The 22459-nt window shown below is 38.9% G+C and overlaps 1 protein-coding gene across 2 annotated transcripts in view; it reads right to left on the reverse strand.

Annotated features, from left to right (window-relative positions):
* The window catches only part of ARHGAP15 (Rho GTPase activating protein 15), a 691399-nt gene that overhangs the window by 269888 nt on the left and 399052 nt on the right, over positions 1 to 22459 (reverse strand). For both annotated transcript variants that reach the window (XM_080670353.1, XM_080670352.1), the window contains one exon: positions 14934 to 15056. In XM_080670353.1, coding sequence (XP_080526479.1) covers positions 14934 to 15056 — 123 coding nt within the window. The remainder of the gene's footprint in view (positions 1 to 14933; positions 15057 to 22459) is intronic.

Raw genomic sequence — 22459 nt, forward strand, 5'->3', positions numbered from 1 at the left:
TCCCTAAAATGTTTGACTTCTTCAACTGGTAATTATGTAAACAGATTTGTAACCAAAATGAGCTCTCACTTCCTCTTTTGACATGTTGTTTCTAAAAAAATATTAAGTGAGGTCTTGTCAAATTCCTTACATAATATTGAATGTTCTCCTGTGCTAATTATTTTTTTAAGATGGAAAAATTGTAACATGCTCAAGGCCCCAATGCATTTAAAATGTGGAGTCACAAAAGATGTAAACACAGTATTTTACTGTTCAAAAAATAAATGTATGTTGGTGGTACAAATGATGAAGGAGTCTGGGGGAGTAAAAGCTTGTCTGAAATTTAGATTATTTGGAATATGAAGATATTTAGATGTCCTCAAGATATTTGCAGACCATCTGCTTTCTTATTCCTCAGCCTCTGGTTGCATGATAGATTCTTTCACTGTGAGGTTAACTGAGGCCAGTCAGCTCCTGCCTCCATCTTTTCTTTTCCTCCTGTGAGTTTGAGTTCCAAGTTCAAAGGGGCAAGTTAGGAGTGATATATTCAAGTTAATGACCCTCACATGTGTTTAACTTGGATGACATCTCCTCTAAAATCTCCCTCCTGTCTAATATGGATAGATAAGAACATCATTAAAAAATTGGAGCTCAACAACTGTTGAAAAAGAGTGAAAAATTTTCTCTTGTGCTCTCACATTTCTGAGGGAAATAGATCTTATGAAAATGTCAATCCTCGAGGCAGCCTCTGAGATGGCTATCTGCACAAGTTATCCATCTCAACACAAAGCATGATTCCATGGCCGCATGCAGCTCAGGAAGGCATAAAGTTAGGTAATTTTAAGACTTAGTTCAGCTACACAGGTTATAATTTGGGGCAAAAATTGAGCAGTAAATATGTAACATATTTTCTTATAAATGCTGGTGAAATACATGTGTCTTATTTTGTTTCATAATTAGAACATTCTTCATAATTTGACTATCTTACCTATTTGAACATTTATATGTCTTAGTGTGCACCAATCAAGGTTATTGTCAAACATTTAAATCTCTTATTCCACTAATTGTAACTAACAGCTACTATTTGCTACATGTTTGATATATGCTAGTTGGGCACAGTGTTTTAGTTTTTCATTTAAAAGTTAATATGTGCAGTGGGTACATAATACTTAGCTTTATATTTCTTCAATAAACTCTAACCTAATTTTATTATTATAGATTGATGTTCTCTATCAGCTATATAAAGTGCTTCTAATATTTTTTCATGGAATATCAAAGGTAAAATACTAGAAACAATTGAAAAGAGAATGGGGTTAGATCACAGTATTGGATAGTAAGGGCACTGAACTCTTGGGAAAATGTAAGTTGAAGAGGGTGTGTATAAACAGGTATTTCTTTCTTGTAAACATCTTTCTCTCAATTCTTTACTGGGCTTTCCCCCTAAGCTACAATTAAACTGTGGAAGTACATTTTCATTAAACCTTTTTTTATACATGTTGCTGATCTGAGGAAGAGGGAAAAAAAGTTTTCTTAATTCTCGTTTTTTTTTTTTTTTTTTTTCTGTGTAATAAGAAAGCACTCGGATCATCTTTTTAAATAATGAAAACAAATAACAGTTCCCAGGAGAATCAGAAAGCAAAGCAGAAGCTTTGTTTGACTTATCTGTGATAAGGCACTTTGGAGCTTGGGTTTTTTGTGAGTTGAAGAAAGAGATGTACACAACACTCCAACCCTTCTATTATGACAGTTTATGCTTCCTATACAGCTTATTTAACTCAAATGCCTGGGAAATAGACGCAATTACCACCTTATGGAATGCTACTTAACTTTAAATGTTCCCCACAGAATAGAAACCCACTTCATCAAAATGTATCTCAGTTTCTCCGGAATTATTGTGTCTAAAGGCTTCTGAATGTTCCTGTGCAATTTAAAATTTTAACCCAAGATTGCTTAGAAATAACTGTGATATAAAAAGAAAGAAAAAATTCCCACACGAAGGGAGTTTTCTCACAAGAATTCCTATGAAAGAGCTGTGTCCTATGCCATGTACACTTTAATCATTCACTCTTTCAGCTGTTATCAATTTAAAACCAATGAAACCCCCACACTGAGTCCATTTGAGCAGTCAATTTTAATATCTCGAGGCATCTGTAGTTATTCTGAATTGGCTGCAAAAGCAGAACTAACAAGTTAAGCTCTAACCATAAGTCGGCATCAGGCTGGTAAACCATACATCAAACACAGACAGTTAGTCAATACTCCAGTATGAAAAACCAACTAGCATTTTTAAGAAGAGCAATATATTCATAATATGTTTGGCAGTCTGGTTTGCATTGCTTCCTTGATGGCCGTGCCTTTAACTTTCTAGTCAACAAGGTGCTTCTCGCACTGGCAAAGCAACATGTTTGAGGGGAAACTGGTCAGTCGTCTGATTTGTGGGTAATATTTTAAATGCAAATAAAAGAGATGGAGGAATGCGCCTTTTGTGAATAGGAATCTAGAAACTGTCTTAATAGTTGCTTTTTATAAGAAAACCCTTTCAACCATATGTTCCGGATCTCTGAGCACAGTTCCTATTTCAAATATTATGTCACTGTCAGGCCATGTGTCTCAATTTTGTGTTTGGAAAACATGGTTGCTTGAAATACCTCTTTCCCTCCCCGAATGACTCCACGACAGGGTTGTTGCCTCCCAGAGGGAGAAGAAGACAACGAAGAAGGAGGAGCATTCCAACAAGATCAAGGCAGTCATCACTTCAATCAAATCACTTCCAAATTTCGGGGGCTGGGGGCCCTGGGCCAGGGGAGTGAAGGGTGTTTATGACATATAGCTGCCTATTCCCAGAACTCTTTTATGTAATTTTATTTTATCTTCAAAAAGAAAGAACATATTAAAGGGAAATATCTAAGGAAGAATAATGCTACATAAAGTTTATGTTTTCAGATCTGTTGCCCCAGAACATGCTTTGATAAAACACACTTAGAGCAATATAGTCCATTTCAAAGAGAAGTTGGGAGCTCTACCTCTCTACTCTGCAATTTGACTAACACTGACAGGCCACCAATTATGATTATCCAAATTGTGAAATGGCCTCTTGCCTCCTTCCCACAGAGAAAAATAGAAAATGCTAGTCTAGCACTTTTGCAACAAGGAGCTATTGCTCTGATGACTAAATTTTACAGAGGCTGGTTACATTTCAATGTCACTAATCAGGTAAAATAACAAGTCAAAAGGGGATTTTTTTTTATATTGAACAAAATTTGTTTCCCCCAAAATCTGTTTTCTTTATCTTTGGAATTTGTGAAATAGAATTGATTTATGATAGACATACATTTGAGGGAACATATTTGTGAGCCAAACTGTCAGTGATGCTAAAGGAAATAAAAGAGCAATATTTTAATCTTAGGCTATGTCAAAATGAATTGTTGATATTAATATTTCTTGTGCTTGTCCCAGTCCTTACATTTGGTGAGTGTAGACCCTGATGAGGAGATAGGGTTGTGAGAGCTCTGATATGGACTCTCACTAAGACATATTCAGTGTACACAGAATGTGGACTCTCCATTCCCAATCATAGCAGAAGTGAGGAAGAAGCGGGTACTCTTTTCTCAAGTGCTATAGAAAATTCAACTCTTCTCATCACAGAGGAAACATTTATTCATACACTAGTGACCCAGTGCATGAAATTCGTGCACATTAAAAGGGGATTAATTAGAGGAAATAATTTAATATTGCTATTTGCCCTTGCTCTATAACAGAAGTGTCAGAGATGAAAGAAAATTAGTAAAATGTATATGAAAACCTTCCTCCTGTCAGAGTCTGGGGCTTACCACAGGACCCAGAGTCAAGTCCCCGCCCACCCACATGCACCTAAAAATCTCTTGAGACCCAGACCCTGCCTCCCCCCCCGCCCCCCACAAATTGGGCTAGATCCAGACCCGGCCAGTCCCACCCCTGTCAAGCCCTGCCGGGCAGGGGGCATAGCCTCAGGTCCCCTGGCCTGGCACCAGGATGCAGGGTGTGACCTGAGGTCCCCCAGCCCAGACCAGGGCAGGGGGCGTGCCTTGAGGTCCTCTATCAAGCCCCGCCAGGTGGGGGACATGACCTGAGATCCACTGTCAAGCCCCGCTGGGTGGGGGACATGGCCTGAGGTCCCCCGTCAAGCCCCGCTGGGCAGTGGGTGCGCAGCCTCAGGTCCCCCGTCAAGCCCCGCCAGGCAGGGGGTGCGATCTGAGGTCCCCTAGTCTGGTGCCAGGGTGGGGGGCGCAGCCTGAAGTCCCCTGTCAAGCCCTGCCAAGTGGGGGACATGGCCTGAGGTCCTCTGTCAAGCCCCAGGGGGGCAGGGGAGGGCTTAGCCTCAGGTCCCTGCTGATTGCTCGTTAAGGCTCCTTATGGGAACTTGGCCTCAGCTCTGGGTGCAACAATCTTTGTGATGGAGTGATGGTCAATTAGCATATTCCCTCTTTATTAGATAGGATTTGTTCCAATTACCAAGCTCAGGTCAGGATACAATTCTGTTTTCCTCCCCTTCCATTATCCACCTTACCACAAAGTGAAATCATCAGCTAGCACTTTGTGAAAGCCGTGGAGTGATCAAAACTGCACAGAGAAAGTGAAGAGCCAGCACTGGCTTCGGATCCAGTTCACAGGGTCTACAGGGGCCCTGAAACGCTAAGGAGAACTCAACTAAAGAAGCTTCCACTGCCTCTGAAGCTGCGTTTAGGTGTCACCAGGGAACTATGTGGTAGGAGAAGACCTGCTGGAGAACAGCAGGGTATCAACAACAAATGCTAACCTTTAAAAAGGGGGATTCCTGTGAACACTGATGAGGGCCCTGTATCTCTTTCTTCTCTTCAGGTGGTTTCTCGGAAGGAAGATTTAAGATGTGATTAGAGGATTGAAAGGGTCATAGGTCACCTCTCCAGAGGGCAGCAGCCTCCCCACACAAGAAGGAAATATCACGTTAGCCTGACTTTGGGTCATCTGAAACTGGTTGAGGATATGCCTCTGACAGCATATAAATCTTGGCTGAGGCAATGCCAGGGATGGAAGAGGAAGTTTTGTATCTTTTCTACAATCTATACCCACACAACTTGACTTAAAGCACAGGGTATGCTTAAAGCATGATACAGATTTTGAAGCAAACCTGTCTTTACCTGTTGCTGTTTCCTTACTGGTGTTCATGCTCTATTTCTTCTTATTGTATAGAAACTTGTCAGTCCTGAAACTGCAAGGCTTAGTTAGAGACAAAATCTTCAACTGGCACCAGAATTACACTAACTGTGTAGGATGTAGGGTATGGCACAACTCTGGGAAATCTTTTAAGGACAGATAGTCCATGAAATGAATAAAACCAGCATCAACTATCAGAGCAAAATTTAATATGGCTTTCAGAGGTCATTGGCTAAAAAAAAAAAAGCCAATATGTTGGTTCAGAATCAATCAGGTCTTGTCCATCCTATATTCCAGCATCCAGTCAGTTTTAGGATGAAAGCCAGATATTATTTGGTATTTTCTTTTAGCTAAAAAAATGAGAAAAATCTTGAGAACTTGCTCAAAGGGCAAGAACTATAATTTAAAAGAAGGAATAAGGAAAATTATTATTATTATTGCTATTTGCAAATACAATATAGTAGGTTATATCAGGAAATTATTATTGTAGATACTAAAAATCAAGTAGTTATAAGTCACTATCTCAAATAATATTAAATTCTAACTAATGCCTGTGTAAAAAGTTCTCTCTGCATAAGAAAGTAAGTTCCTGAACCACAAGGAAACCGATTTATTATTCTGGCTTATTCTTTCTCCCCTTACCTAATTCACTTTCATTTCTGGACCTCGTTTTTCTCTTGTTGCTCTAAAGCTATTCTGCTCGCAATATCTCATAAGACCTGGATCATTTCCTCCCTGGATAACAGGCTTTTAAAATCCATGGGCTTAACCTGCTACCCAGGTGCACTTTTTTCTCAACATTTGCCATCTCTCATGGTGACCTGTGTGTCATTAGTGAACAAAAGCTAGCTATGTGGTTGGTACTCTATTACCAACACATTTGCTCCCAAGAGCCTTTAAATAACAGAAAGTGCCTGGGAACTATAAATGCAAGCGAACCAGGAAGCTTACAGGCCAAGATAAAGAAGCTTAAGGTTGGCTATTAATTTTGGCTAATATTAAATCATGACATAGCTCACTTGTAAGGATCACAGTTCAATTATGAATCATAAAAAAGTTTAAAGAAAAGAAGATTTACAAGGTATTTTTGGGCACTTTAGTGCATATTGTGGAAGTTGTGAGAGTATTTCAGGACCAAGCAATGATAGACCCAGGCCCCAATATATAAATTCAAATACAATTATTCTCAGACTAACCATGATCATTGGCAAAGTTGGAGCATATCTGTATTTAAAAGTGTATTGCAGTATTGCTCACATATTTTTCGCTTGAATTAATAATGTGACAGGTCAGTTGCTCTATCATATATAAGTTCTAACAAATTATTTAAAAACATACTTTGCTCTTAACTCAATGATTTTGCTATCCATAAACATAGCTGTTGAAAGTTTAGGGCTGATAACTTGTATCTACAATTTGAATGGCAAATATTTCTTTACTTCTCAATATAATTGATATATTTTACAAAAACAATATAATTTCAAAGATATTATTTTCTCTTATAACAGAAACCTTAAACAATTAGTTGTGTCTGTGTGGGTAATTACTTAAATGTTCCAACAATTAGATGGCACTCTGTAAGTGGGTAGAGTTAGGAAATAAAATGAGCTCATTCTTATTTATGTATAAAGAGTACCATGATAAAAATTACCAAAAATACAAATATGAGCCAACTGCAAATTATGTATATACTTTCCTTAAAGTAAGCGAGTTACTGCTGCCTTCCCTTGACACTTGTCTGGATTAATTTCTCAAGCTTTAAAGGGCTACATGGGAAAATGGTTCTCTGGGGGCATGATGGCCATAATTTGCTCTATAAATCTAAGTAGCAAAAGAAAGAAGAGGGAAATAAAGAAAGGGAAGAGAGATGAAAAGGAGAAAAGATGGAAGGAGAGAAAGAAGGGATGAAGGAAGGATGGGAGGAAGACAAGAAGTTGTTGAATAGTCATGATAAGCTGGGCACTGTGCAAGGTTCTTTCCATATATCATTTCACTTAAATTTCATCAATGAAAAAGTTAATAACCAAATATTAAGTTATATAGCTGGTAAATGGCAGAATCCAGATTTAAACCTAGCTCAGTCAAATTCTAAAGCTGCTATGCTTTCAATTTTCTTAATTGCAAAATAAAAGTTGAAAATTTTCTATAATCATTAAAAATCTATAAAGATGGATTCAGTTAATCAAGAGTATATGTCATTCTACATCTTTTGGAAATATTTGATGTTTGAGGCAGATGTGAGTCCCTACAGATCACCCTACAGCAAAAGCATATCATTGACAAATTCTACCCATATATACAAAGCTTTAGCGAACCTTTGTACAGCCTCATTATATAGTAAGAATGGGCAACCATTGCCCATCAGACATTTGAGCCAAGTCACTAATGTGATAAAAACAAAATTAGACAAGTATATAAAAGAAAGAAACCTATGTGAAAATGATAATTCAAAGAACTGGAAAGACCATTTTAAACTAAAAAAACAAATTTCAAAGTGACAAAAATTTACCTATCTCATTTAAATAAGTTCAAATATATAACCTATTTTCTGTTTTTCCACTTAATTAATTAAAATATATGAAGTGCAAAGTACTATCTTTATTGTTAGTTATGGGGGTAGATTGGTCAACAAAGCTTTGTGGCATGTGAATGTGCAAAAAAAAAGAACAGAGAATAAGGAATGCATCCAAAAAAATGGAAATAAATTTTTAAAGTTAAAAATGAATTCCTATAAAGACAGGAGGATAAAATTGAGAATTCTTTCAGACTATGAGAAAAATCAACTGATGATCTAATACTCATATCTTAAATATTCCAAAGAAGGAAACAGAAATTTGATGGAATAAACTTATCAACATAATAATAAAGAGACAAAATTCCGGAGCTGAAGAGAAGCACGATTCTTCAAGTTGAATGCCAAGCATAATAAATGTTTAAAATTCTGTCAACTTTGCACATCATCTTGATTATAGTCTCCAATAATAAAGACAAAAAACCCCAATGATTCTGAAAGAAACAAAATCAAAGTAATAAAAATAAGAATGGAACCTGCAACTCTGTATTCTAAAGGCAATGGAATTTTATGCCCAACTAAACTATTGATCAAGTGTGTGGGGATACTGAAGATATTTTTAGACAGTCAAGGTCTCATGTTTTCTAAATAAGTTACTGAAGTTGTTACATAGTAATAAAAGAATTTAAAGCAATAAAGACAAGGCATGGGGTTCAGAAGACAGTGAATACAACTCAGAAAATCAGTGAAAGGAAGTCACAGGATGATAAAGGTGAAGACTGAAAAGCAACCAAAGGAACTTGGTGTAAGGTGGTGGAAGGCCTTGACTGGTAAAAGATATTGTGGGGACAGGCAGACATTTATAGACTAGAATACATAGACTGTTTAATTGAGATAATTAAACAAACCCTTAATCATGTAAAGGCCCTGTAAGCAAGAAAAAAATTAAACTCTGGGAGAAAAAGTTTGTATGAGAAATTCACAAACAATATATCAAACTAAAAAATAGAGTTAGTCCAACATTGCTTTCAATTTCTACTAGCATCATCCAGTATGGTTTGCCCATATTACGATAAAAGAAACTACTTTCTAAACATACAATTCTCTCTATCATTTGATATAAGGAAATACTACTTGCTCCTAAAAAAACCCCCAAGCAATTGTTATCTTTTCTAAAAATTGTGTTGCCAGGTGTTTTCTGTTTTTGGATGTCAATGCTGTTACTTGAAAGATTACATAAAGTACTTTGGCTGATGCTAAAGTTATTATTTCCGTTCTAAAAGCAAGTAGAGGATCTGTACACACATACCTACCACCCTAAAATGTACCCTCTCAATTCAATAATTTACATATTAAATTGATTCAAGTTTTTTTTCCAATGAGGTATTTAATGCAAAAAAAAAATGCATATCCCATGATCTCACTTATATGTGGAATTTAATGAAGAAAATAGCTGATGAACAAAACAGATCCAGAGACATTGAAACATGCAACAGACTGACACATTTCAAAAGGAGGCGGGAGGGGGGATGAGAAGAGATTGAACAAAGAATTTATATGCATATACGCATAGCCCATGGACAGACATTAGTGAGGGGGAAGGCCTGGGGAGGGGGCCAGAACAGGGTGGAGAGAGTCCAAGGGGGAAAAAAAAGGGGAACATTTGTAATACTTTCAACAAAAAAGTTAATAAAATAAAATAAAATAAAATAAAATAAAATAAAATAAAATAAAATAAAAGCGCTCACCATTCCCCCTGCTCCCCTTGCCAAATGTGAAAGCAGTTGGAGAAATGGAAGGCTTTTCAGAAGCTACCTCTGCAATGGCCCAGTGATTGCTGCACCCACCTGAACTATGAAGATTTCTCTCCATTTGGTGGTCATTCCGAATTATCTTTGGGCCCCTTTTTGGTATCACAGTGTGCCCTTCTCATTAGTCATATTAAAAAACTAGAAAATTCAACCACATCAAGTGACTCTTCCCAGATCTATATTAGAGCCAATGAAATCACATATTGGCCAGGTGTCCCTGAGTACAAAAAAGTTTTGAAGAAAGGGTTTTTGACTAAGTTTGAACCATATGATATTGGGACAATTCTCTTTTCACAGTTATAAAGTCAAGAAAGCACAACCCTTCCTGACTCTCAGTGGGTGCTCCAAAAAGACCAGCTGAATTCGAAGCTCAGGCCTCTCCACCTGTTGGTAACATTGCACGAAAGACTAAACACTTTGCAAAGTGTCTGTGACCCTGCAAAGCCCCTCCCAGGAACCAGGAAGCACACTGTAAGACCCAAACTGCCACACACGGCTTTTCTGAACCTTGATATTGAAGGCCTGAATTCTGGTCTGGACAATTAGACAGTTTAAAGAATTTGATCCATAATCTTTGGGCAAATGCACCGTGAAACAATTTAAAAAGCCATTTTTGCTTTTTTCTAACTAATTTTCCTTCAAAGAGTTAAGTCATTTTACTTGGAGAAATTAACCATTTAACCATTAATCATTCACTTATTTTATATAATTTTTTTAGCCCTTCAAAACCTCTGAGACCTTTTCAAAGTCTTTTCCTTAGGTATGCTAAAAATATAAACTTAAAGTATTAAATTATACTGGGCCTGTAGCTTTAAAAAATTGGTTTAATGCCTTTTACTCAGTTAAAAAAAAATCTCAGTAAAAGCCTTTAAAAAAGTCACAGTTAAAACTGAAACAATCCCAAGAAGTGACTATATTTGCATAATGATCTGTATTTGGAAGAAAATTCCACTGGAGACAACAATGGCAGCTTATCAAATCAGAATTTCACAAAGATTTTCCATAGCCCTACTAATGAATACTGACTCATTGGTCAGCTATGGTGAAAACTTAATGGGGCTGGAAGACAGGAAATGTACACAGCAGAGTGTGCTTAGTGGTTCCATTGCATCAGCATGAAGGCTGCAACTCCTCTGGTGCTTTCTGAGACCAATCCTAGAGCACCATAGCATTCCTTAGCATTTTGATTGGGCCAGACCCTGCCACTGAATTAAAAGACCTTTCATGTTTCCAGATTCATGAAAAATTTAGACTTTATGTCAGATTGGGATTGTGTGGGCTACTAATCTGGTTTTATTTGATTTTTTTCAAGATGGAAGGTAACCTGCAACTGAATCCTATGTAAAAAAATGATAATCTATGGGGCCCAGTCAGCATGTCTAAAGGGTTGCACATCAACCTATGAACCAAGAGGTCATGGTTCAATTCCAGGTCAGGGCTCATGCCGGGGTTGGGAGCTCCATCCCCAGTAGGGATTGTATAGGAAGCAGCCAATCAATGATTTTCTCTCATCATTGATATTTATTTCTCTCTCTCCCTCTCCTTTCATCTCTGAAATCAATAAAAATATATTTAAAAAAAGAAAATTATAATCTATGGGATAAATTCTAAGGTAGAAATAAAGATAGTAGTCTATTATTATATTACAGGCCTGGTGCATGAAATTCATGCACTGGGGAGGAGTCTCCCCTCAAGCTGGCCTGCGCCCTCTCACAGGCTGGGACCCCTTGGGGGATGTCCGCCTGCCAGCTTGGTCAATCAGACATCCATCCCTCTTGCAGTCCAGGGCTCTTGCAGTCCAGGACCCCTTGCTCCTTACCATCTGCCTGCAGCGGAGGCAGGAGAGGTTCCCGCCATGGCCACTACACTTGCAAGCTGTGAGCCCGGCTTCTAGTCAAGTGGTGTTCCCCCTGTGGGAGCTCACTGACCACCAGGAGACACCTCCTGCATTGAGCATCTGCCCCCTGGTGGTCAGTGCACATCATGACCGGTCGTTCTGCAGATCGTTCTGCTGTTTGGTCAATTTGCATATTAGGGTTTTATTATATAGGATGTAATTGAATATGTAGAGAATCAAATACTGTCTGTGGCACTGAAAAGGACATTTTCAGAGTATAAGTTTGAGATGAGCAGATTTAAAATATGTGCTATTTCCACCCCCAAATGCTTGCATTGTAAGAATTTTCCACTCTATTAGTGATACCTATGTCCATGCTTCACAAAAATTCCACCTTCTAGGGTTGGTTCAAAATGACAGATTATTTTTGTGATATGTTCATTTGTTTCAAAATGAACTGAAATTGTTTGGTCAAACAGTTAATTGTAAAATATTTAAATAATTCTTATATTAAGTATTGCTAAAAATATGAAAATCTGCTTTGCCCTCTTCCTGAGAAAATTTGGTATATTAAGTCATCTTTTGACTTCTATAAGTCTTTCAACTTTGTTCTGAGTTTAATTTATCCCATTTTCAATTTTTAAAAATATTTAACTTTAAAATATATTCATCAGTTAGAAAATCTGAAAAACAGGGAGAATGATGGACTTGGCACATGTTTCCTTGGTCAGGAAAATAACATATTTTTGCTTTCTGATCTATAAGTTAATTTCCAGTTACAGATTTCAATATCCCTGGTTCAATCTATCCATTCATCCTTTCATCTATCTGGCATGCTAACTAATAAAAAAAAGTAATAAATAATAATTTTAATAGCAGTGAATATTAATTGAATATTTATATTCCAGAAACTGTTAAGTGCTTTACATGAATTTTCTCATTTATTTCTCTCAATACTTCTGTCAATGATGGGTATAAGTATTCCCATTTAAAAGATGAGATAATTGAGGTCAGAGAGATCATAACTTGTCCAATGTCATTACAAATGAGTGGTAGAACCAAGGTCTGAATTCCAATTAGGGTAATGCCAGAGTTTATCTTTTTCTATTTTGGTGGCTAGATTGCACTAGGATATCTTATTATTTACTTTAGATATATTTGCAGAAGTACCTACTTATTTAAGTTTAGTGGAATAAAAAAAGACCCCAAATAGCTGCAGCAATCCTGAGAAAGAAGAACAAAGTAGGTGGGATCTCAATACCAGATATCAAGCTGTATTACAAAGCCACTGTTATCAAAACAGCCTGGTACTGGCACAACAACAGACATATAGATCAATGGAATATAATAGAGAACCCAGAAATCGACCCAAACCACTATGCTCAATTAATATTCAACAAAGGAGGCATGAACATACAATGGAGTCAAGACAGTCTCTTCAATAAATAGTGTTGGGAAAATTGAACAGATACATGCAAAAAAATGAAACTAGATCACCAACTTACACCATACACAAAAATAAACTCAAAATGGATAAAGGACTTAAACATAAGACGGGAAACCATAAAAATACTAGAGGAATCCACAGGCAGCAAAATCTCAGACATATGCCAAAGCAATTTCTTCACTGATACTGCTCCTAGGGCAGTGGTCGGCAAACTCATTAGTCAACAGAGCCAAATATCAACAGTACAACGATTGAAATTTATTTTGAGAGCCAAATTTTTTAAACTTAAACTTTTTCTAACGCCACTTCTTCAAAATAGACTTGTCTAGGCTGTGGTATTTTGTGGAAGAGCCACACTCAAGGGGCCAAGGAGCTGCATGTGGCTCGTGAGCCACAGTTTGCCAACCACTGTCCTAGGACAATGGAAACTAAAGAGAAAATAAACAAATGGGACTACATCAAAATAAAAAGCTCTGCACAGCAAAAGAAACCATCAACAAAACAAGAAAGCCCACTGCATGGGATAACATATTTGCCAATGTTATCACTGATAAGGGTTTAATCTCCAAAATTTACAGGGAACTCATACAACCTAACAAAAGGAAGATAAACAACCCAATCAAAAAACGGGCAATGGACCTAAATAGATACTTTTTGAAAGAAGACAGAAGGAAGGCCAAGAGACATATGAAAACCTGCTCAAAGTCACTAATCATCCGAGAGATGCAAATCAAAACGACAATGCGGTACCATCTCACACCTGTCAGAATGGCTATCATCAACAAATCAACAAACCATAAGTGTTGGTGAAGATGTGGAGAAAAAGGAACCGTTGTGCACTGCTGGTGGGAATGCAGACTGGTGCAGCCACTGTGGAGAACAGTATGGAGTTTCTTCAAAAAACTAAAAATGGAACTCCCATTTGACCCAGTGATCCCACTTCTAGGAATATATCCCAAGAAACTAGAAACACCACTCAGAAAGGATATATGCACCCCTATGTTCATAGCAGCACAATTTATAATAGCTAAGATTTGGAAACAGCCTAAATGCCCATCAGCAGATGAGTGGATTAGAAAACTGTGGTACATCTACACAATGGAATACTACACTGCTATAAAAAAAGAAGGAATTCTTACCATTTGCAACAGCATGGATGGAACTGGAGAGCATTATACTAAGTGAAATAAGCCAGTCAGTGAAAGAAAAATACCACATGATCTCACTCATTTATAGATAATAAAAAACATTATAAACTTATGAACAAAAATAGATACAGAGGCAGGGAAGCATCAAACAGACTGTCAAATGACAGCGGGAAGGCTGGGGAGGGTTGGGGGCAGAGGGGGAGGTAAGAGATCAACCAAAGGACTTGTATGCATGCAAATAAACATAACCAATGGATGCAAGACACTGGGAGGAGGGTGAGGACATGTGCCAGGGGGTAGGGGAGGCTGGGGGAAGGTCAATTGAGGGGGAAAAAAAGGAGACATATGTATTACTATTTTAATACTTTAAACAATAAAAAAAGAAAAAAAATCAATGGAAAAATATTCTGGCAGAGGATAAAGATAGATGATAGATAGATAGATAGATAGATAGATAGATAGATAGATAGATGTAAAAAAAAAAAAAGAAAGAAAAAAAGGGGAAAAAAGTTTAGTTTGAGCTCTCAGCTTCCAGTTCTCAAATCCCCAAATTTTCATGATACTCATTTGTCTTGGACTTTCTTCCTAGCACTTCTTCCTAGAATTTACTTCAGACTATGACTAGGGTAATCAGATACATTATTATCCAAATCAGGACATGCCTAAGAGTGGAAAGGATGCCTTCCTAAGCATGCTGGGATGATGGGTATAAACTGGAATTGTCCAGACACAAGGAGACATGGAGTCATTCTGATGGGCCACTAAGATATATCTTCTCTATTCCTGGCACAGAGCTCAGATCTGAGGGCAAAACTAGGTATTTCTTGCAATAATTCCATGATGCACCCTTTAATTTATCAGGATTATTTTTCTGGACAATTATTTTTTCTCTCCTATAGAGCAGAACATCCAATAAGCAACCTAAAAAGAATAAAAAATCCTAATATTCCTTTAGAGCTGAATAGCCATGGACACAGAGGCACATTCATTTATCACTGTTATCGTAAAAGTATAAAATGTCTTGTACCTTTAATAAGTCCTTTTTCTTGCAGAGTTTTCAGGGAAGGTCTTCGGGTAATAAACTTCTTTAATCTGCTTTTAACTCGGTTTTTGTCGTTTGTATCGGAAGCACTATGATGCAGTCTGAACACTGGAAATTGAAAAAAAAAGGCAGAGGCTTTCAGTAAATTTCTCCTTTATGATTATTACTTTATGCTAATATGAATAGAAAACAGTAGTTATGGAACAACTCCCTGAATTAATGGCTTAGGCCCTTCTGCTTAGACAGGGCATAAGAGCAAAAATTTGCTCATATGAAAATATTAGCTCCGCTGCAACGGGGATGTGCAATGAGAATGTGGTTAGCTCCATACGGTCACAATTTATTTTCACTTTTATTCCCTCATAGTTAACATAATAACCTTTGCTGGGCAATTCTACCTATCTGTATCTATATATGAAATTAAGTTCAAAGCAAAACTCTTCTAAACAAGGGGGAAAACACTTCAGAATTGTTAATTTTCATTAATTAGAATTATATATTGCCTGTAGGTAATTCAGGTATTTTCAAAGGTCCTGCTTGCCCTTAATAATTCTGTCAATCTTCTTCTTTTTTTAAAAAAAATATTTTCATTGATTTTTAGAGACAGAAGAAGGGAGAGGTAGAGAGAGAAACAATGATGTGAAAGTGCAACATCTACCGGCTGTCTCTTGCATGACCCCTATCGGGGATCTAGCCCACAACCCAGGCATGTGCCCTGACTGGGAATCAAACCAGTAACCAACCTTTCAGTACACTGGACAATGCCCAACCAAGTGAACCACATTGGCCCAGGGCACTATTCTTCTTTTATGTTAACTCAAAGTGATTTCCTTTTCTGAAGCAGATATTTCTTATTCTTCTTATTGATGTCAAATTACCACCAGTTCTAGGGGAAATTCTGAAACACAAATTTGCCTCAAACATTTTCCATGTCTTCAGCAGTCTCCTATCCCCAGCATCCTATCCTCACCTTTATCTTCAAAATTAGGTGAGTATCAAATTAATTCCTGAACAAATATTTGCTGAATTTCTACTGATCATCAAGCTCCATGCTAAAGGCTATGAATTCAATCTATCTATAAAAAAGCCTAATATTCTGTCTTCTCTCTTTCTGGGTAATGATGTCAAGTAGCAACACCTGGCCTCCTCTCCCTAGCGACAACTAGCCTCCTTGCAGTTTCTTCAGCCCAGGAACACGACTTGCTTTATAGCCAGGTGTAAACATTTCACACTTTAACCAAATATCTGTGAAGAATTTTCCCATGCCTCATCTCATTTGATTCTCACAGAAGTCCTGGAGTAAGTAGATAGGAGATTTGGTGGAATCCTATTTTCTTTTCATTAGCCAGAAAAGGGAGATTTAGAAAACTAAGAAACTTGACCCGACTGAAAAGAAGAAATGGTGGAACTTGAAAATGACTTCAGGTTTTCTCACTGCACAGAATATAGTCAAACACTGCAGCAGTTAAATATTTTACCCTTTGTTCTCCCTGCGTGATCTACTTAATCTGCTTTGTGTTCATATTTACTGCTGTATTGCTGACAATTACCTGAAAGAGAAGTTGGGGTGCTTCACTGGGCTGGAAAAAGTTTAGCTAAATCAGAAAACAGGTCTAATTAAGCAAGTTTACCGATCCTATCTAATAAAAGAGTAATATGCAAATTGACCATCACTCCAACACACAAGATGGCTGCCCCCATGTGGACACAAGATGGCCACCACAAGATGGCCAGCAGGGAAGGGCAGTTGGGAGGGATCAGGCCTGCAAGGGAGGGCAGTTGGGGGCGATCAAGCCTGCAGGGGAGGGCAGTTAGGGGTGACGAGGCCGGCAGAGGAAGGAAGTTGGGGGCAACCGGGCCTGCAGGGAAGGGCAGTTGTGGGGGACCCAGGCCTGCAGGGGAGGGCAGTTAGGGTGACCAGGCCTGCAGGGGAAGGCAGTTAGGGGGTGATCAGGCTGGCAGGGGAAGGCAGTTAGGGGGTGATCAGGCTGGCAGGGGAGTGGTTAGGGGGTGATCAGGCTGGCAGGCAGAAGCGGTTAGGGGCAATCAGGAAGGCAGGCAGGCGAGCAGTTGGGAGCCAGCAGTCCTGGATTGTGAGAGAGGATTGTCCGACTGCTCATTTAGGCCCAATCCTAAACGGGCAGTCGGACATCCCTTTAGGGGTCCCAGATTGGAGAGGGTGCAGGCTGGGCTGAGGGACACACCCTCCCTGTGCACAAATTTCATGCACCGGGCCTCTAGTATATATATATATATATATATATATATATATATATATATATATATATATATAGAAGGCTAAGTTGATACATATAAAACTCTTGCTGGTGCCAATTGCATGCGTGTGTTTTGATCTGTCATTGTCGATCGTCAATTTGGTTGACACTTCTGTTATAGAGAAAGGGCAAGTGGTGATATTAAAATATTTCTTCTAATTAATTTCCTTTCAATGTGCATGAATTTGTGCACTGGGCCACTAGTGATGAACATAACACTTAAGATCTGGACCTTCATTAAGCATAGAATCTAAATACTTTCAAGTTATCTTATTATGAACTAGAGGCCTGGTGCACGAAATTCGTGCACAGGGGCCCTCAGCCCAGCCTTCACCTTCTCCAATCCGGGACCCCTTGGGGGATGTTCAACTGCCAGTTTAGGACATCTCTCTCACAATCCTGGACAACTGGCTCCTAATTGCTCACCTGCCTCACTGCCTGGTAGTCCTTCACTAACCCCCCTCCCAGCCTAGTTGCCCCACACAGCCTGCTGTTCAGTCATTTGGTCATCCCCCACTAACCCCCCTGCCAGCCTGGTCGCCCCATGCAGCCTGCTGTTCAGTAGTTTGGTCATCCCTCACTAACCCCCCTGCTGGCCTAGTCACCCCATGCAGCCTGCTTGTTCAGTCATTTGGTCGCCCCTCACTAACCCCCCTGCCAGCCTGGGCAGCCATTTTGTGAGGGTGTGAGGGTTAATTTGCATATTACCTCTTTATTATATAGGATGCTTGATAGGAATCTATTGTCTCTATAAGATATCAATATTCACTGGGCCCTCCACTGTCTTAACTCAATTATTGACATAATGTGAGGATTTGGGGTACTTGATTAGGTACAGAGAACCTTTTTTCCTTCCAAATCATACCTTAGAATAAGCCACTCATTCAAGTGGATGAATAATAACATACCTAAAATGTATTAAGAACTTACTATGTGCTTGGTACTCTTCTAAGCATCTAACATGATTTAACTTTATTCTACTGCAATGCAAGCCCCATGTGGGCAGGAATTTTTATTTACTTTTGTAGATGTTGTTCACTAATGTGTCCCTAATATCTCAAATATTATTTAGCATATAGTAAAGTTCAGCCAACATTTATTTAATCAATTCTCACAATGACCTTTAGAAATATGTACAATAATCCTACATACTTTAGAGATGAAGAAGCTAAGGCAAAAAAAATAAATAACTTGTTCAAGGTCAAGTCTGGATCTGAGGCCAGTCTCAAGTAATTTTTATCTGGTACTCTCAATTATTGACATACTAGAGGCCTGGTGCATGAAATTCATACACGCGTAGGGTCCCTAGGCCTGACCAGCAATCGGGGCCGATCAGGGATTTCTGGCTATGAACTGGGGCCTTCCTTCCCCAGCTGAAGGCTGACAGCCTGGGCTTTCCTTCGTTCCATGCCGCCCCCTAGTGGTCAGCATATGTCACAGTGAGCAATCAAACTCCCAGTCTCCCAGTTGAACCACCGAGGGGACACTCTGCATATTAGCCTTTTATATATATATACTAGGGCCTGGTACATGAAATTCATGCATGGGGGGGAGGGGCATCCCTCAGCCCAGCCTGCACCCTCTCCAATCTGGGATCCCTCTCACAATCCAGGAGTGCTGGCTCCCAACCACTTGCCTACCTCTGCCTGATTGCCCCTAACTGCTTCTGCCTGCCAACCTGATCACCCCCTAACCACTCCCCTGCCAGCCTGATCGGTGCCTAACTGCTCCCTGGCTGGCCTGATTGCCCCTAACTGCTCTCCCCTGACAGTCTGGTAGCCCCTAACTGTCCTCCCCTGCAGGCCTGCTCCCCCACCATGTGCCCTCCCCTGCTGGCCTGGTCACCCCCAACTGCCCTCCCCTGCAGGCCTGGTCACCCCTAACTGCCCTCCCCTGCTGGCCTGGTCACCCCCAACTGCCCTCCCCTGCAGGCCTGGTCCCCCTGCACTGTTCTCCCCTGCAGGCCTGGGTCCCCCTCAACTGCCCTCCCTTGCTGGCCTGGTCTCCCCCAACTGCTCTCCTCTGCCGGCCTGGTCACCCCTAACTGCCCATAACTGCCCTCCCCTGCAGGCCATCTTGTGGTGGCCATCTTGTGTCCACATGGGGGCAGCCATCTTGTGTCTTGGAGAGATGGTCAATTTGTATATTACTCTTTTATTAGATAGGATAGATTGGTGAAAGAATGGAAGATAAAGGAAAATAAAAACTTTCAGGAGCTCAGTTACACATTTAAAATAGAAATGTTTCAATCAAATATGGTGTTTTTTTTCAAGTAGTTCTTGGATGCAAAACATTTTGCTAATTTCTAGTTGTAAGGAAACTAGACTTGAGTCATTCTATCCCATCATAATGAACTCAGAAGAAAAAAGAGAAAGAGAGATTTAGGAAGGAGCTGAAACTAGCAAAAAAGAAATTGCCTGAAATTAGAGGATTTGAGGTCAAATGTTTCTAATGGGGTCTCCAAGGAACCCCAAAAAGTGCCTAAGGGAGACTGTCTGCTTTAAAAAGTCTGCCTGAAACTAAACTAACTTCTTGCACCATGCACAAGAATAAACTCAAAGCAGATTAAAGACATAAATGTTACACTCAAAACCATAAAAATTCTAGAAGAAAACATCGGCAGTAATGTCAGACATTTCTCATAGCAATATTTTTTCTGATATATTGCCTTGGGCAAGGAAAACAAAAGAAAAAATAAACAAATTGCACTACATCAAACTAAAAATGTTTTGCACAGTAAAGGAAACCATCAACAGAATGAACAGACAACCCACTGAATGGAAAAACATATTCACCAATTATATTTCTGATAAGCAGTAAATATCCAAAATTTATTTAGAATTTATAAAACTCAACACCAAAAAACCAATATAATTTTAAAAAGTGAAAAGAACCTGAATAGACACTTATCCAAAGAGGACATACAGGTGGCCAATAGACATCTGAAAAGATGTCCAATTACACTAATTATCAGGAAAATGCAAATTAAAACCACAATGAGATATCACCTTACACCTGTCAGAATAGCTATGGTCAACAGATCAACAGACAAATGTTGGTGAGAATGTGGAGAAAAGGGAACCCTTGTGCACTGTTGGTGGACATGCAGATTGGTGCAGCCACTGTGGGAAACATTATGGAGTTATCTCAAAAAATTAAAAATGGAACTGCCTTATGACCCAGTGATCCCACTTCTGGGAATATATCCAAGAAACTCAAAACACTAATTCAAAAGAATATATGTACTCCTATATTCCCTGCAGCATTATTTACAATAGCCAAGATTTAGAAGCAGTCAGAGTGCTCATCAGTAGATGAGTGGATAAAAAAGCTGTGGTACATTTACACAATGGAATACTCTTCAGCCACAAAAAAGAAGGAAATCTTACGTTTTGTAACAGCATGGATAGACCTGGAAAGTATTATGCTAAGTGAAATAAGCTAGTCAGAGAAAGACAAATGCCATATACTTTCACTTATATGTGGAATCTATTGAACAAAATAAAGTAGCAAAATAGAAACAGACTCATAGATAGAGAGAACAGATTGATAGCTGTCAGAGGAGAGGAGGATTGGGTGAAAAAGTTGAAGGGATTAAACAAAGAAGAAAAACTCACAGACACAGGCAACAATATGGTGATTTTGAGAGGGAAAGGGGGTGAGGGGTGGTAGAATAGGGTAAAGGGGATATAAATGGTGATGGAAGGAGACTTGACTTGATGTATTTGATGTATTTAGAAATGTATACCTGAAACCTATATACTTTTATTAACCAATGTCACCCAATAAATTCAATAAAAATTAAAAATAAAATGTCTGCCTGGCCCAGAGTGTGAGAAGACTCATTAAAACTGGTCAAATAAAGACACTTTTGAGTCTTTATTCCCCTAGCTTTGACCACAAAGTTGTTGTGAACTTGTGTTAGCAACAAGAAGGGAAATCAGGATGAAATTTAAGGCTAAGGAAAGAAAGGAAGACATCCTGCCTTCCTCCTAATTAGGTGAAGAGTGGTTTTCATTTTAAATTAAGCTAAAAGTTTTGATGATAACATGAGATTGGGTACTATTAAATGCTGAATTAAGGTAATACTTGCTAATATTTTATACTATCTTAAAGCAGGATTCTTAACCTTGGTGTTATTGACATTGTAGGTCAGACAGTTTTTTGTTTGTTTGTTTTGTTTTGTTTTTATAGGGTTGGCCTGTGTAGGAGTAGACTGTTGAGAACTCTCTCTGGCCTCTACCCACAATAGGCTAATAGCACCTCCTCCTTAGTGTGAATATCAAAAATGTCTCCAGTCATTGTCAAATGTCTCCTAGGGTGGGGAGGAAGGGAAAAAAAATGTTCCTTGAGAATCACTGTCTTAAATTGAAGGGAAAAGTTATAAGACCTGCTTAAGCTCTAGTTTATTGGTAGTGTGAGGTCTAGTCACACATTAAGAAAATGTAAAGGACCTGTAAAAAGTAAAAAAATAAGTAAATAAAATTATTTTAATAATATCTATACATTATCTCTATATAAGTATATATCTTATATATGATAGATCAGATGTATATATGTACACAAGTCTGTATACATATATACATATATATTTATAACCTACTAGAGGCCCAGTACACGAAACTCATGCACTTGTGGAGGTCCCTTAGCCTGGCCTGTGCCCTCTTGCAGTCCAGGAGCCCTCAGGGGATGTCCGACCGCTCCCCTTGGGGAGCGGGCCTAAGCTGGCAGTCGGACATCCTTAGTGCTGCTGCAGAGGCAGGAGAGGTTCCTTCCACCACTGCTGTGCTTGCCAGCCGTGAGCCCAGCCTGCCCCTGGTGGTCAGTGTATGTCCTAGCAACTGGTTGTTCCACCATTTGGTTGATTTGCACATTAGCCTTTTATTTTATAGGATTTTTAAATGAATTGGTTATAAAAGTACAACTACAATCATGTAAAGTGGGTCAATGGGTCTATCACTTAAAAAGGTGGGAATCACTGCTATAGACCAGAGCTTCCTGACTACTGTGCCTGGCAAAAATGGTTATATAGGGTGAGAGTTATGGATACTGCATGGGTGCAGAATGAGCCACCCAAGATGTGCTTCAGTGCTATGCAGATTATTTTGAACTAAAGGCAACCTAGACCCACAGGTTCAAGAGAGATTTCTGCTTGCCCCTTAACTATCTAGAAGAATTTAAATTAGGAAGCTGGTCCAGCTGACATAGCTCAGTGGTTGAGTGTCGACCTATGTG

The sequence above is a fragment of the Plecotus auritus genome, assembly GCF_963455305.1.
Source record: "Plecotus auritus genome assembly, chromosome: 5".
Taxonomy (NCBI): Eukaryota; Metazoa; Chordata; class Mammalia; order Chiroptera; family Vespertilionidae; genus Plecotus; species Plecotus auritus.